Here is a 17,406-nt window from a genome sequence, read left to right as displayed (position 1 = left end):
ATATTAAATTGATTTCAATAAATATAAATGGCCTTAATAACAATTGTAAGAGAAAAAAGGTTTTTCTCCATTGCATCTGGAAGGAGAGTCCAACATGGGTATTACTCCAATCCTATTGGTAGAGACTGAGTTAATTTATACATATTAATTGAGCACCGCCCCCTCTGCTCTCCCCATGAGCCAGTTTTAAAAACTCAGTCTAAGTGTAGAGACATGCTGAGTTTGTTGAGAGACCCTATAATGGGTTAAATTGATTTAATAATAGTAAATAAAATGTATAAACCTGTTTAATCTGTTTTTCTTTCTCTTTCAGATTGGAAAGTCAGAAGAGGAACAGGAGGATGGGGTCTCTGCCCTCCGTGGGCAGCACCCTCAACGATCCTCCTCAGGGGTTTTGCATTCCCCCCGAGGGAACACCCCGCAGAGGAGCAGCCAGCCTGGGGTCCCTGACCTTCGTGGTCACACCAGGGCTGCGAGCCGAAGGTGGAGGGGAATGCCCCTCCACTGGGAGGCTCGGAGACGTCCCGGATCAGCCGGCATGGAGCCGCTTCACAGCTGATCGGGGGATCAGCGCGGCGGCTGCCGCTGAGGCCATTGGAGTCGCCGGAACAGCCGCCGAGAGCCGCGAGCAGCTGGAAATGCCGCGGCCCCTCTCACAGAGCCGCGGAGGCCGGAGAGAAGCGGGTCCCGGCTCCGGAGCCCGGAGCGACCCGAAAATCATCGCGGGCGCCGCCATGTTGGGGGCTGGAAACGAGGAGAACGCGTCATTAGGCGCGAAAAAGCCGCTCCCCCCCCGACGGCGGAAAGAGCGCGAAGGGCCAGGAAGCCCAGGGCGCAGGCGCAGATTCAGGAATAACGAGGCGCCATTTTGCATGACTCGACGGAGGCAGCAAACAAGGCAACCGGAGGCAAATAAATCTAATTTCTGGGATCCACGAGCTTGTGAAGTACCAGGCACTGTGAGTACTATGGAGGATCGCCAAGTCAGCGATAAGCCCGCTTCCCCTAGGCCACCAAAAGACAAGCAAAAGGGGAAGGGAAAGGAGAAGGCAAAGGCCCCTCATTCTCCTGCTTCCACCTCTTCTATCAAGGAAGCCGAAAAGCGCATCAAAGCGCTTGAAAAGAAGCTGGAAGCTGCCTTACAATCATCTCCAGCAGGGCTCCCTCCAGCACAGCGACAGGGATCAGACCCGGTGTCACCCCCAGCTACCTTTGGGCCTATGGGGGTCCATCATGAAGGGGACTGGTCCCCAGACCGGCAGTTTTTGCCCATGCCTCAAGTCATGCCTTCCCCCAGCACTTCCTGGGCCAGACCAGGGTCAGCGGGGCCTTTGGAGAGGAGCTCCCAGGGACCATCTGCCACCTTTACCCCCACAGCAGCTGGATGGAGATCACAGCCTGGGGCGTGGCAGAATTTGCCCCCAGATTTGCAGGACATTATAGCCAATGCGTATTCGCAAAACATGGCCATGGGAGCACAGCAACATGGCAGGCATTCCCAACTGGCAAGGGATTCATGGTCGGCACCGCCCCCCTCGGGATTGGGGTCCTTGTTGGAAGAGCCGGATCAGTTGGAGGGCAGTGACCCAGAATATGGCTTCTCAGAGGATGAGACAGCGCCAGAACAACCACCCACGGTGGGTTTATTTAAACCAACGCTTTTTAGGCCCTTGTTATGTAAGGCCAAGCATGTGATGAACCTTCCCGGCGCAGCCAAAGCAACAGAGACCACAGAGACGGGAAACACCTCGACCACCCTCCTTCAGGAGCCTCAACCCGAGTCCGACCACTTTCCTGCCTCGGACATTTTTGTGAAAGGGCTCAAAAGACCCTGGCAGTACCCTGCAGCAGCCCAAGGGCCTACCAACATCGAAAGGAAGTTCTACACTTTCGATGAGGAGGTGGAGAAGCTCTTGGAATTCCCTCCAATCGACCAACCCGTCGTGACACTTGTGTCAAGCGCATTGGTGCCTTCAGAGACAGGCGACAGCCTGAGACCTGAAGAAAGGAGGACAGAAACATTGCTGCGCAAGACACACCAGATGTCGAGCTGGAGTTTCCGAGCTGCGGCAGCAGCTTCATTCATTAACCGAGCCTCACTGCTCTGGATACAGGAGATGCAGTCACGCCTCGGCCCGGAGGATGGGCGTCTCCGCCAAGATCTAAGTAAGCTGCGAGCGGCGACAGAATTTTCCGCGGACGCTACCTTACATGCGGCCAAGTTCTCCGCCAGGAGCATGGCAGCCACACTGTCATCTCGCCGCCTCCTGTGGTTGAAGAACTGGCAAGCGGATCTCAAATCTAAATGGCGGCTGGCATCCGGTCCATTCCAAGGATCAACACTGTTCGGTGACCTGCTAGAAAAAGTCCTCGTAGAAGACAAGGACAAGAGGAAGGTCCTCCCCAGGTCCAACCGAAGGCAGGACCGTAGATCCACGCCATACTCTAGACGGCAGTCCTTTCGTTGGGACACTTCGACCAGCTCCAACCAGAACCAGCGACCCTTCTCGCAGGGTCAATACACTTCACAATCCTACAGGAGCGATCGCGGCTCCTTTCAGGACAGGCCACGGGGCTACCATCAGTCCAGGAGGCCGTTTCGTGGCAACAATCAACGAGGGTTCAAACGCAACTCAAAGTGACTCAGCCACTTTACAGCCCTTGGGAGGCAGGCTCCAGGGATTCAGCGCGGCCTGGCAAGCGACCTCCTCCGACAAATGGGCTGTGGCTACCGTGACACACGGACTCAAGTTGGAGTTTATTCAGTTACCTCCCAGTCGTTTCTTAAACTGCCCACAGATAAAGGACTCTCAAAAGAAATTACAATTACGCAAGGAAATCGCACACCTGTTGGACATCCAAGCCATAGAACAGGTCCCCCATCAGGAGGAAGGCCAGGGATTCTATTCCATGATATTCATCGTTCCCAAGGCTTCCGGGGGCTGCAGGTTGATATTAAACCTGAAGCAACTGAACCGCTACATAAGATACCGGAGGTTCAGGATGCATTCCTTGCAAACTATTCTGGCTTCTATTCGACCACTGGATCTTTTAACATCCATCGATCTCAAGGAAGCCTACCTGCACGTTCCCATTCATCCGGAACACCGCAGGTTTCTTCGCTTCTGCACGGAAGGAAGGCACTTCCAGTACAGGGCCATGCCATTCGGCCTCTCATCGGCACCGCGGACCTTCACCAAGCTCCTCGACGTGCTCACAGCCAGCCTACGGGCGCGGTCCATCAGACTGATGGCCTACCTGGACGATATCATCATTTTGTCCAGGTCCCCGGCAGCGGCCAGGAGAGACCTTACAGAGACCATTCACACTTTGCAACGACACGGCTTCACCATCAATGTGGAGAAAAGCCAGCTCACGCCCACCACCAGTTTGCTACACCTTGGTGCAGTCATAGACACCCAGACAAGCACGGTGGCGCTGTCAGCAGAACGACAGAACAACATACGACGCCTGGTGACCAATATACGACGAGGACCGATCCCCTTATCTCAACTGTCAAAGATACTAGGCACCCTAGTGTCAGCCATTGGTATCGTCCCTTGGGCCAGATACCACATCAGGACATTGCAATGGTTCCTGCTGCCAGCCCAGAGGACAAAGGTGAGCCACTCACACCGACTAGTACACCTGCCTCAAAAGGTAAAGGACTCTCTGGGATGGTGGACATCGACCGCGATAACCGTTGGATCTCCATTCCGAATACAAGACCAGATCATCCTGACCACAGACGCCAGTCTTACAGGGTGGGGGGCCCACGTTGGGTCCCAGATGGCTCAAGGCCTGTGGAGGGCGGAAGATCTATCGCCCATCAACATCAATTTCTTAGAGCTAAGAGCAGTTTTTCTTGCTCTACAGACATTTACACAGTTGGTTCAGGGACGGCACGTGTTGGTGCTCACGGACAATGTCGCGACCAGGGCCCACTTGAATCATCAAGGGGGTACGCGGTCACAGCGCCTCATGGAGGAGATGAACAATCTCTTCAACTGGGCCGAACGTCATCTACAGTCCCTGTCGGTGGAGCACATTGCGGGAGTCAGCAATACGCAGGCAGATTGGCTAAGTCGGTCTACCTTAGACCCATCAGAATGGAGGCTAGAACCGAGCATTTTCCAACAGATGAGTGTCAGATTTGGAACCCCATCAGTGGATCTGTTCGCGAGTTCCCTGAACGCCCAGTTGCCAAGGTTCTACACAAGGTTTCCAGACCCGAGGGCGGAGAAGGTCAACGCCCTGTTGACACCCTGGCCCCCGGGATTACTGTACGCCTTTCCACCAACGAACCTGGTACAGAGGGTGGTGGGAAAGATCTTGAAGGAGAGAGCGGAAGTACTGTTGGTAGCCCCACACTGGCCTCACCGACCGTGGTTCTCCGACTTGGTGGCACTGTCGGTGTCACCTCCTTGGAGGATTCCAGATCAGATGATTGCTCTCAGCCAGGGGGATCTACAACATCCAGACCCCCAGTGGCTTCAACTAACCGTCTGGCACTTGAGCGGCTCAGACTACAACAACTGAACATACCTGACAAAGTCATTGATACCATACAGGCCGCAAGGCGCCCCTCCACGTCTCGCATTTACCAAGCAACGTGGGCCGCCTTTTGTAGGTTTTGTGAAAAAAGCCGAGTAAACCCTAGGACAGCGTCGGTGATCTCAGTCCTCGAATTTCTACAAGCGGGACTAGAGCGTGGGTTGGCGCCTAACACGCTTAAACGACAGGTGGCGGCCCTTTCCACCATGATACAAGTGGAAGGCATACGATCATTAGCTTATCACCCGCTGGTGAAAGACTTTTTACGGGGAGCGTCGAACCAACATGCCCCGCCGGTTAGAAGATTTCCTTCGTGGGATCTCACGTTAGTGCTGAGGGCCTTAACAAAGCCACCATTTGAACCTTTAAGATCCATATCAATTCGCTTACTCTCTATAAAAACAGCCTTTTTAGTCGCCATCACGTCGGCAAGGAGGGTGTCGGAACTGGCCGCCCTGTCAGTCCGGCCAGATCTCTGCATCTTCTACCCAGACAGGGTGATACTGAGACTGGACCCTTCCTTTATTCCGAAGGTGAACTCGGAATTTCACAGGAAACAAGAGCTGTGTATTCCTGATTTCTGCACCCACGGTAGCCATCCGTCAGAGTTAAGATGGCATAAGATAGATGTCCGCCGTGCGGTCAAGATTTACATTAGACGGACGAGGTCGTTTCGGCGAACGGAGAGGCTGTTCGTCACATTCTCTCAAGGGAAGAAGGGACTTGGACTTTCATCTACTTCAGTCAGTCGTTGGATCAGGGACTGTATCGCAGAGGCATACAAGGCTCGAGATCAACCCGTACCAACGGGGGTGACTGCTCACTCTACTAGGAGTGCGGCCGCCTCAGCTGCCTGGGCCACACAGGCGTCCATAGATGACATCTGCAGAGCTGCCACGTGGGCACCCCCCTCGACCTTCATACGGCATTACAAGTTGGACTCCTTCGCTTCGGCTGAGGCAGCATTTGGGAGACGTGTTTTACAACGAGTTTGTGTTTCTCCAACGTCCCTGACAAGACCTTCTCCCTCCCATGGGCCGTAAATCTCTGGTATATCCCATGTTGGACTCTCCTTCCAGATGCAATGGAGAAGAACCGTTGTACCTACCTGAACGGTCTTCTCAGTGCACTGGAAGGAGAGTCCAAACCCACCCAGTATGATGAAGGGTGCAGGGACGCCGGAGTGGGCAGTTGAACCAGTTGAATCAGTTATTAGTTGTTGATAATAAAATTGGTTATCCTCTTTTTATGCTTCGTTTTTAAAACTGGCTCATGGGGAGAGCAGAGGGGGCGGTGCTCAATTAATATGTATAAATTAACTCAGTCTCTACCAATAGGATTGGAGTAATACCCATGTTGGACTCTCCTTCCAGTGCACTGAGAAGACCGTTCAGGTAGGTACAACGGTTCTTTCCAAACTCCTAAACCAGAAACTACAAATAATATGCTTGCAAGAGGTACATATTAAATCAGCACATAAGAAATTCTTAGAATATACAAAATTAGGGGAATTACATGCTTCATTAGACGAAAATGAAAAAAAAAGGGGAGTGGCCACATATTTGAAGAAAGAACTAAAACGAAAAGAAATTAAAACGGATCCCAAAGGAAGATATACAATGACAGAAATTGAAATATTAGGGGAAAAAATACTACTGGTGAACATATATGCCCCGAAGCAAGAGTTAAAACAATTTTATAAAAATATACATCAAATTTTGCTTGAAACTAATTATATAAACATTTGTATGGTAGGAGATTACAACGGAATTGTAGTCCCAAAAATGTACCACAAAGCAGGGGGGAAAAGTAAACTGAAAAGACCCACATTACCAAACACGTTTAATAAAATGACTGAAGAATTAGATTTAACAGATATGTGGAGAGTGAGACATCCAAAAGACAAACAATTTACTTTCCACTCTGGACCACACCACTCATTATCAAGAATAGATATGGTTTGGCTAAGCAAAAGATTACATAAATCAATAAAATCCCTGGAAATAGAACCTAACACCTGGGCATATCATAATCCGATTACTATAATTTGGCAAGGAACAAAAAAAGGTTATAAGAGATGGTCATTGAACACAAATTTACTACACGATGAGAAATATATAAAGATGATTAACAGAGAAATAAAATTATTTTTAGAAGAAAATAGGAAACAACCCACTACAACACAAATACTGTGGGACACACTAAAGGCATACACGAGAGGAATAACAATATCATATGCAGCCAAAAAATCAAAGGAAGAAAGAGCAGAACACAACTACCACACAAATAGAATAGTAAATTTGGAAAAAATCCTCCAACAAGACCCCACAAATAATCAAACAATAAACCTACTAAGAGAAGCCAAATATAAAATAAATACTTTAGAACAACAAGAACTTGCCAAAGATATAAAATATTTAAAACAAAAACACTTTGAATCGGCCAACAAACCGGGCAGATGGCTCTCGCAAAAAATTAAAAAAGCGAGAAGCGATAAACTAATCTATCACTTAGAAGATAAAAACGGAATATTACAATACGATGAACAGCAGAAAAAAGAAATAGTGAAAGATTACTACCAAAATTTATATAAAGAGGAATCAGTAGAAAGCACTAAAATTGCCAAATATATAAATGAGAATAATATACTAAAGATAGAAGAGCCAGATAAACAACTTTTAAACATGAAAATAACTCTACAGGAAATTCAATTGGCCTTAAAAAAACAAAAAAATAATAAAACGCCAGGACCAGACGGACTTCCAGGAGAATTTTATAAATATAATAAAGAATTATTTGAACCTATACTACTAGAAATTTACAATGAAATCCTGGAACAAGCTAAAATCCCGAATACTTGGAGGGAATCATATATCACAATGATACCTAAAGAAGGCCTGGACAAACAAAAAATAAGAAATTACAGACCAATATCCTTACTAAATGTGGATTACAAGATTTTTATGGCAATTCTCTCAGAAAGATTAAAAAATATATTAAATAAAATAATCAGCCAAAACGGATTCCTACCTAACAGACAAATCTCAAATTGTACGAGGACAGTCCTAGATATCATAGAATACTGTGAAGTCCATCCAGGAGAACAAGTAGCCCTGGCATTCCTGGACGCACAAAAAGCTTTCGATAGCGTCAACTGGCAATACTTAATAGCTGTAATTAAAGAATTGAAACTGGGAACCAAATTCGAAAATATCATTAAAAATACTTATACAACACAATCAGCCAGAGCAATAATCAACCATGACATGACGGAACTAATTTCAATAGAAAAAGGGGTAAGACAGGGATGCCCAATGTCCCCTTTGTTATACATATTAACCCAGGAAATACTACTAAACAAAATTCGACTAAATAATGAAATAAAAGGAATTAAGATAAAAGACGAAGAATACAAATTACAGGCATACGCAGACGATATTGTACTTTTCCTAGAAGATCCTATAAGATCTGGCCCAGAATTAATCAGAGAAATAGAAATTTGTGGGGAACTCTCAGGACTAAAAATTAATAAGCAAAAAACGATGCTTATGACAAAGAATATGACTATAAAACAAATTTAAAAATTGGAAGAAATTACAAATCTACAAACCACAAAAAAAATTAAATACTTAGGACTAATACTATCAAATAAAACTTCATCTCTTAAAAAAGATAACTATAACAAACTCATACAAGAAACTAATAAAAACTTAGAAAAATGGAAAGATTTGCAACTATCCATGTTAGGTAGAATCGCGGTGATTAAAATGGACATCTTACCCAAATTCCTCTACCTTTTCCAAACTGCCCCTATTAATATCGAACAAATTTTTTTTAAAGAGATTAATAAAACTTTTTCAAAATTTATTTGGCAAAATAAAAAACCCAGAATTCAATTCAGATACCTCCAAGACACCAAAAACAGAGGAGGATTAGGACTCCCCGATCTGAAACAGTATTACACTGCAGCGTGCCTAACATGGCTAAAAGAGTGGATTAATCTTACTAATAAAAGAATACTGGTACTTGAGGGCCATGATCTACAGTTGGGGTGGCATGCCTATTTATGGAAAGACGATAAACAAAAACAAACTGTCTTTAACAAACACATGATAAGAAAATCTCTCCTTAAAACCTGGTATGAGATTAAAAGAAAATTTTACAACAAAATTCCTACATGGCTATCTACCATGGAAGCCATAGTATATCCGAATTTGATAGACCCTACCAAGACCATAAAATATAAAGATATTTTACATCCAAATGGAGAACTTAAAACTAAACAAGAATTGGAAATACAAAATTATAGGATGGACGAGTGGACATATATACAAATAAAATCAAGATATAATAAGGATAAACAAATACCAGGTATAGCAAATTCCACCCAAACTCTAGACAAGATCTTAACAGGAAACACTGAAAAACAGATAACCAAACTATACCAGATTTTACTAGAACACGAGAAAGAAAAAGAGATGATTAAAAATCCAATGGTAGCCTGGGAGAAAAACCTACAAAGAAAAATCCATATAGCAGAATGGGAGAAAACATGGAGTACAATAACCAAAATCACCCTATCATCAGCCTATAAAGAAAACTATTACAAACTATTTTACAGGTGGTATCTACCACCGGCAAGACTTGCCAAAATTTACCCAGCACTACAAAATGTATGTTGGAAATGCAATAAAGAAAAAGGAACTTTCTTCCATATGTGGTGGTCCTGCCCTAAAATCCAAAAAATTTGGGAAACAATTTACAAATGGTTAAAGGAAATCACGAAGGAGGAAATAAAGTACTCACCGGAGGGGATGCTCCTCGGAATTTGGAAAAAATCTTACTCAAAACAAACCCTTTTTTTAGTGACTCAAATAAATACAGCTACAAGAATTGCAATTGCGCAAACATGGAAGAACAAACAGACCCCCAATGTAAATTTAATAATAGAAAAAATATATACATGTGCAGAAATGGATAAATTGACAAACCTACTTAAGGGAAACAGAATCAACGAAACTAAAAGCATGTGGAACAATTGGCACGAGTGGATTCAAAGGAAAAGATTTGTATAACCTTATACAAAATAGCAGTACAAACCTTAAAAAAAAAATGAAAATACCATTTGAATGTTTTTACCTTGTTTTGCATTGCATAGTATTAAGTTAATATTATCCATATAACAACTGTAACCGGTAAAAAAGTTGGATAAGACCTGTAAACTGTATAAACAAATTGTGATATATATATCTATAAAACAATAAAAAGATTTGCAAAAAAAAAAAAGTGGGAGCAGAGAATTTTGCGTAGACATCAGAGAGTTATTGTTAATGGCGAGTATTCTGAGCAGAGTCAGGTTACAAGCGGTGTGCCACAAGGATCTGTTCTGGGTCCTATTCTTTTTAATATATTTGTGAGTGACATAGGGGAAGGTTTGGTAGGGAAGGTTTGCCTATTTGCCGATGACTCTAAAGTGTGCAATAGGGTTGATATTCCTGGAGGCGTCTGTAATATGGTAAATGATTTAGCTTTACTAGATAAATGGTCTAAGCAATGGAAACTGCAGTTTAATGTTTCCAAATGTAAAATAATGCACTTGGGGAAAAGGAATCCTCAATCTGAGTATTGTATTGGCAGTTCAGTGTTGGCAAATACTTCACAAGAAAAGGATTTAGGGGTAGTGATTTCTGACAGTCTCAAAATGGGTGAACAGTGCAGTCAGGCGGTAGGGAAAGCAAGTAGGATGCTTGGCTGCATAGCTAGAGGTATAACAAGCAGGAAGAGGGAGATTATGATCCCACTATATAGAATGATGGTGAGACCACATTTGGAATACTGTGTTCAGTTCTGGAGACCTCACCTACAAAAAGATATTGACAAAATTGAACGGGTCCAAAGACGGGCTACAAGAATGGTGGAAGGTCTTAAGCATAAAACGTATCAGGAAAGACTTAATGAACTCAATCTGTATAGTCTGGAGGACAGAAGGAAAAGGGGGGACATGATCGAAACATTTAAATATATTAAAGGGTTAAATAAGGTCCAGGAGGGAAGTGTTTTTAATAGGAAAGTGAACACAAGAACAAGGGGACACAATCTGAAGTTAGTTGGGGGAAAGATCAAAAGCAACATGAGAAAATATTATTTTACTGAAAGAGTAGTAGATCCTTGGAACAAACTTCCAGCAGATGTGGTAGATAAATCCACAGTAACTGAATTTAAACATGCCTGGGATAAACATATATCCATCCTAAGATAAAATACAGAAAATAGTATAAGGGCAGACTAGATGGACCATGAGGTCTTTTTCTGCCGTCAGACTTCTATGTTTCTATGTTTCTATGTTTCTACTTCCTTGAGCTCCTGAACAAAAAGTGGGATAAACAAATAACATAGAATGAAAGCATTGTGTTAATATGAGCAAAGACAGTGTGCTAAATTGCAGAAGACATAATTCTATTCTAGCTTTTATAAAACTCTGTAAGAATACCAACTATTGACACTTTCTAAATATTCATATGTTTTATAGACTGTTTTTCTTTCATTTCTGTAAAACCTGGTTGGCTATAAATTAATTTCTACAAATATGTCTATAAGACACCTTCCCAAACAGGTCACTTTCTAGACGCACGAGTCTAATCTCTCAAATATTTCAGCGGCGACTGTGCTGGTTGTAATTCTGAGTTAAGCACTACCCATCTGGAAGACCTCTGACTGAGAAGAGTTTTATAAGCTCACTGTCAGTTTTCCATTGATAATAAATACTTTATATTTATCTGTCTTGAATCAATATTTTAAATGCTAAATTAATTATGTCTGTCATAACTTTCAACCGTTCTTTTTGATATGGTAGGATAGGATTTTGTTGCATTACATATGATTAAATTTATCTTCTCGTTGACATTTTTCCTTTATAGGTTGACATAAAAATAGATAAATTATGTATAAATTATGCTGACTTGTACAATTAATTATCTGATATGTATTTGGAAAATGGAACAAGTTTTCATTAAAAACCTGAGTTTGTGCAGGTTTTTGCAGGATACAAATTGCGTCTGTCTTTTGAACAATCTAACCTTTAGTGAGCTAAGGAACCTTTATACAGAGAGGTTGATGATAGCAAAAAGATCATATGAAAATGAATAGATTAACAGAAGTTAAATTGATGATTAAATAGCATAACAGGATTGAATTGATCTCCACTTATGACAATCTGCTAAGCCTTGTTTCTTCTTAGGAAGTGTTTAGAAGAAGTTCCCTTGATGACACAGGCACAGCGAGAAGCTCAAACGAAAGCAAAATTAGAGCGTTATCCAAAGGTAAACTTTTTTTATATGATCATGGTTCTTTCACAGGATTAGGAATATAGACGTCTAAGTGACTGAAAGGAACATATAAGCAGTAAATACATGTGGCTCCGTCAAAAAATCTTCCACTGCTGTTTTTGCTTCTTCTTACATAGTGATGAGTGTTGTTTTGTTTTAGGGTTCCCAATGAAATACCGTATTTTTCGGAGTATAAGATGCACCGGAGTATAAGACGCACCTTAGTTTTGGGGAAGGAAAATAAGGAAAAGAATCTGCTTACCAGATATTCATCTGGCTAGCATCCTTAGTCTGGTCAGCTTCAGCACATTATTTTATCCCCTGGTTAGGGCTTTTAAAAAACCTTATTCAAAGAGAGTAACAATGAAAGAGCTTGCAAGCCAGTAAGAGCTGGGAATATCATTAGCACCTGACTAGGGCTGGGAAAAAACATTTGGAAAAGTATAGCAATGAAAAAAAAAGCTGCAAAGACTTATTTGCAAAGAGTAACAATGAAAGAGTTTGTAAGCCGGTAAGAGCTGGGAACATTGTTAGCACCTGGTTAGGGCTGGAAAGAAACATTCGGAGCAATTAGAACAATGAAAGAAAACTACAAAGACAGGGCTTGGAAAACATTCTTAGCAAAGAGTAACAATGAAAGAACCTGCAAGATAAGAGCTAGGAAGATCATTAGCATCTAGTTAGGGCTGGGGAAAAAAGCTTTGAAAAAAGCTACATTCAGAGTATAAGATGCACCTGAGTTTTCAGTCTCTTTGAGGGAGGAAAAAGCTGCATCTTATTCTGCGAAAAATACGGTAATTTTTAAAGCAGGCCAGTGGACAGATTTCTTGCAAGTTTTGTTCTTCATGTTCTTTGTTCTTTTGGTGTGAGATATAAGAGTTCTGTTGCTAAAATGAAGTGAGCATACTTAGCATTTATACAGTGCTTTTAAAGTACAACCTTCCTGATCAAATCCAGAAATTACCTAATTAATTTCTAGTGAGGATAAGATTTTAATTCACACTTATTTATGCTTTTCCTTCCATCTCTATTACTTCAGCTGAACATTGCTATCTCTGAACAATCCAAATATCAGTTTTTATGTTGCACTTCGTTTTAGAACATTTGTGTGAGTCAGTTTCCACCATTCTAAAAAGGCTCGTGAAAAACTACATTATAGTCACACTGAGCTACACTGCCCATTCATGAAAAGGAGCAAGTTTTTGAAAATGGGCTAGTATTATTCAAACATGCAAGAAACTAATGTTTCTGTTTCTGTGAGTAGATTCCTGATTCTTTGCATTCAACTAGGTGGTACTACGTGTTTACTTCCCAGATCGTCACATTTTGCAAGGTTTCTTTCACCCTACTGAAACAGGTAGGAGTATATCTTATCTCCCATCTTCTGCTTTATATAAATAATCAAACTGAAAAAGACTAATAGTTCCTGGCTATCAAGCTAATATTTGTGACTTTAAAAGATTTAAATGTCTCTAGCTGCTTTATTTTACTGCTGTTTTAAAAGTTTGTTGTATGGAAAACTGAGCTGTATGGAAGATAGCTGAAACTGTTTTCTAAACAATGTATTTCCTACAGCTGCCTGCTGGTTTCTTTTTCAGACCACTTACCACGGCATTAGTCATGCTCAGATGATCCCATTGAACAAATAGAGTGTTGGTATAGCATAGTTTCAGCCAGAGCCCAAAAAAGAGTTAGAAATAATTTGAATCAACCACTCTGCTTCAGTTTGCTGACGGTCACGACGAAAACCAGATTCCCTGCACCTTTAAATATTCAAAATCTAGGACTTTTTAATTGCAAAGTAGGATATGCACCCAAAGAGATGTCCTTCTTCAATGGGGAAGGAGGGACATTTCTTTGGGGGCCGATCCTACTTGCAGTTTAATTCCTCTCAGGCTTGACACTTGATGGTATTCTTTACTTGATTGGATTCAAAAAATAGCTCTCCTGTTGGATCTAATACAACAGATAGAGACCACCACAGGGCTGTGGTGCTTCAAGTATCTTGTGCCCTTTATGGATGACAAACAACAGCTGGAATTGCAGATGCAAGTCTATTGGGAGTCACTACGGTGAAAGGTGAAATGCTGTAATTGTCCACAGGCTACGCTCCATTCTGATCAACTTCATTTTTACAGATACTTTTATAGGGTTGCCTCAGGGACAGTTTGTTCACTAGTCTATTCATTAGTCCGTTCTGGAGGTGACAATGAATGTCCCTGGGCAGAGTCTCCTGATCCAGGAAAAGAGGCAATTGGCTTGCAACACAAAGATTTCTCAGCTCTTTCATAATCCAAGAGGAACGCCAGGATCAGCAGAGGAGGAAAGGCATATAGGTACCATATGGTACAAAGGTCCAGTTACCTTTTCATTCCAAGCAGAGACTGAGGCTTAAGTTGACTTGTGCATGAAGCCTTCAAAGATAATCCCAAGCTCCTTTCAAAACCTAGGACAGCTGGGATCCCCAACCCCGGGTTCTTATACCAGCACCAGTCCGCAGCATGCCAGAAACCAAGCCACACAAACAAGCATGCAAAACCATGCCCCCTCCAGTCCCTTTTGGTCCCTGATGCCCAAAATGTTGGGGGCCACTTGCTTAGGAGGTTCACATTTGTCCTAAGCAGTTAAAAGTCCCTGCCTCTGGAGATCACGTGAAGTGTTAAGGTAAGGCCACACTTGGAATACTGCATTCAGTTTTGGTCACCACGATGCCGCAATGCAAAAAGGATGTTGAGACTCTAGGAAAAGTGCAGAAAAGAGCGACAAAGATGATTAGGGGACTGGAAGCTAAAATATATGAAGAACAGTTGCAGGAACTGGGCATGGCTAGTTTAATGAAAAGAAGGACCAGGGGAGACATGATATCAGTTTTCCAGTATCTCAGGGGTTGCCACAAGGAAGAAGGAGTCAACCTATTCTCCAAAGCACCTGAGTATAGAACAAGAAGCAATGGGTGAAAATTAAACAAGGAGAAAAGTAACTTAGAACTAAGGAGAAATTTCCTGGCAGTTAGAACAATTAATCAGTGGAACAGCTTGCCTCCAGAAGTTGTGAATGCTCCAACGTGGGAAGTTTTTAAGAAGATGTTGGATAACCATCTGTCTGAAGTGGTGTTGGGTTACCTGCCTAAGCAGGGGGTTGGACTAGAAGACCTCCAAGATCCCTTCCAACTCTGTTGTTGTTGTTGTTGTTGTTGTTGTTATTATTATATCTTACCAGCATCTGAAATTAAGCACAGTGGGCTGGAATATGGAACTGGTACCAAACATCAAGTCTGTGTTTTCTGAAAGTGGCCCGCCCCTTGTCTCCTGCCATATCTTCTTCCTCTATTACTGTATTGATTTTCCTGCCTGCTCTTAAACCACTCCCCAACCACTTGCTGACCTTCCCCAACCTATTGCGAATAGGTACATTTAATGTTTCTGCGTTCTTATATCAGGATGTTGAGTTAGGTTAGGTGGAATATATCAGATGGGAGAGCCGGCTTACAATAATAGAATTAGACAGGAATCTAGAGAATCCATCCCTACTCTATGCAAATTTACTGCTATAACAAAATTAATAGGTGATTATAAGTTATTTGCTTATAAACGTCTAATGCTGAAATCCACCAGCTTCTGAGGCAGTCAGTCCTAGAATCTGATCGTTTATACCACCAACTTCTCATGCTATATAATTATATAGAGGGCTTATCTGGAGATTTAGCTGGATCTCCAATTCTTATACATGCTGATTTTGGGAGAACGTAAATATACAATACTGCATCTTCACTGTATTACTTTTTGCTTTTGAATGGTTTGGCCATTACCTCCACTTAGAAGTAGTCATGTTTGTATCATCTCTCATTACTATCATGGCAGTACCCAGTCTTCGCTAGTAAATGTTTTCCTTATATATTCCTCAGGTAAGCAGTGCTGCTTCAGCTGTTTCAATAGCTGAAGGCACGAGATCTTAGATAATTCATTATAAGACAGAAACCATACAAAAAGGTTGGTCAGTTTGGGATAGCAATAGCACTTAGACTTATATACTGTTTCGCAGTGTTTTTACAGCCTTCTGTAAGCAGTTTTACAGAGTCAGCATATTGCCCCCACCAGTCTGGGTCCTCATTTTACCCACCTCGAAAGGATGGAAGGCTGAGTCAACCTTAAGCCTTGTGAGATTTGAACTGCCAAATTGCAGGTAGCCAGCCATCGGCAGATGTAGTAATAGCAATAGCGTTTAGGCTTATATACCACTTCATGGTGCTTTTACAGCCCTCTCTAAGCGGTTTACAGAATCAGCATATTACCCGCAACAATGTGGGTCCTCATTTTACCCACCTTGGAAGGATGGAAGGCTGAGTCAACCTTGAGCCAGTGGTGAGATTTGAACTGCTGAACTACAGCTAGCAGTTATCTGAAATAGCCTGCAGTGCTGCACTCTAACCTCTGTGCCACCGCAGCTCTAGCCAAATGCGCTGGAAGAGTTTGTGTAAATAAACCAAGTTTAATTGTTGCCTGCAAGAATAGAATTTTTATAGTCAAAAGATAGCCAACATTTCACCAGCCAGTCTTCTAAGGATTCAGAAGGAGATTTTAAATATAGAAGCAAAATATTCCACATAGATGCTGGAATCAAAGGGTGAACGCAGTAAAAATGGTGGTAATTTAAAGTTTCTGCTTTCTACTATGTCGCTCTTAGAGATAAGACTAAGTTAGTATTCTTTTTAAAATATACCATCAAAGAGGATGATGCTCATAATGAATGTGCAGCTCATACTAAACCTTTTTTTTTTGGCTTTATTTAACAGTTGGTGCTCTGAGGGCATTTGTGAAAAACCTCCTTGTAAATCCCGAGATACCATTTTATTTGTGTAAGTTCAGATTTATGTTATATATTTTTTACAGATAACATTCTGGATCTGTTGTTGCTATTGATTTGGAGAAAATGATTTTTTCAAGCCATACATTATCTTTATATATAAGGTTTTGAGAGATATAACTGACTTTCACTGTGCCTAGACATTTCCTAAACCCCCTTTTGTTTCCTTCATCTTGTTTTCTAATGAAAATATTGTTTTTTTTTATTGTAGTTATTACACCACCCAGATCCATTCTGAGTGACGATGGCATGACTCTTTTTCAGGTAGTAGTTATATCATTCAGCTTTTTTGAAATTATAAAATATTTTTGTTTTTAAGATCAACAATGATTGCTATTGTATATCTTAATCAGGACAGATGAAATGGCTTGATTTCTTGTGCTAGAATTTTTTGAAATGCTTCTTGCTTTGAATAATGGTGATTCTATCAATAGTTCTTTTATTCTGAATTGTGAAACTCTCTCTCTCACTGGTCCTCTAATACCTAATGTGAGGAATAATGGATTGTTGATAAAATAATGGCAGCGTTAACATGAAGAAGAATAGTGGATATTAGAATGGGTGCAGAATTCATTGATCTGGAAAATATTCTGTTTCATTCCAGACCATGCCCTAAAACGTGCCTGTTTTATTCATAATGCAATATCTGGAATACCAGAAATCA

General features: G+C 42.0%; 1 protein-coding gene across 6 annotated transcripts in view; it reads left to right on the top strand.

The window, feature by feature from the left end:
- ASPSCR1 (ASPSCR1 tether for SLC2A4, UBX domain containing) overlaps positions 1-17,406 on the top strand; it is a 108,796-nt gene that overhangs the window by 53,081 nt on the left and 38,309 nt on the right. For all 6 annotated transcript variants that reach the window (XM_070740127.1, XM_070740128.1, XM_070740126.1 and 3 more), the window contains exons 9-12: positions 11,792-11,873; positions 13,170-13,236; positions 16,672-16,734; positions 16,954-17,006. In XM_070740127.1, the coding sequence (XP_070596228.1) occupies positions 11,792-11,873; positions 13,170-13,236; positions 16,672-16,734; positions 16,954-17,006 (265 nt within the window). The remainder of the gene's footprint in view (positions 1-11,791; positions 11,874-13,169; positions 13,237-16,671; positions 16,735-16,953; positions 17,007-17,406) is intronic.

This window comes from Erythrolamprus reginae, chromosome 2, assembly GCF_031021105.1.
Source record: "Erythrolamprus reginae isolate rEryReg1 chromosome 2, rEryReg1.hap1, whole genome shotgun sequence".
Lineage (NCBI taxonomy): Eukaryota > Metazoa > Chordata > Lepidosauria > Squamata > Dipsadidae > Erythrolamprus > Erythrolamprus reginae.
This window is presented reverse-complemented; position numbering and strand designations above follow the sequence as displayed.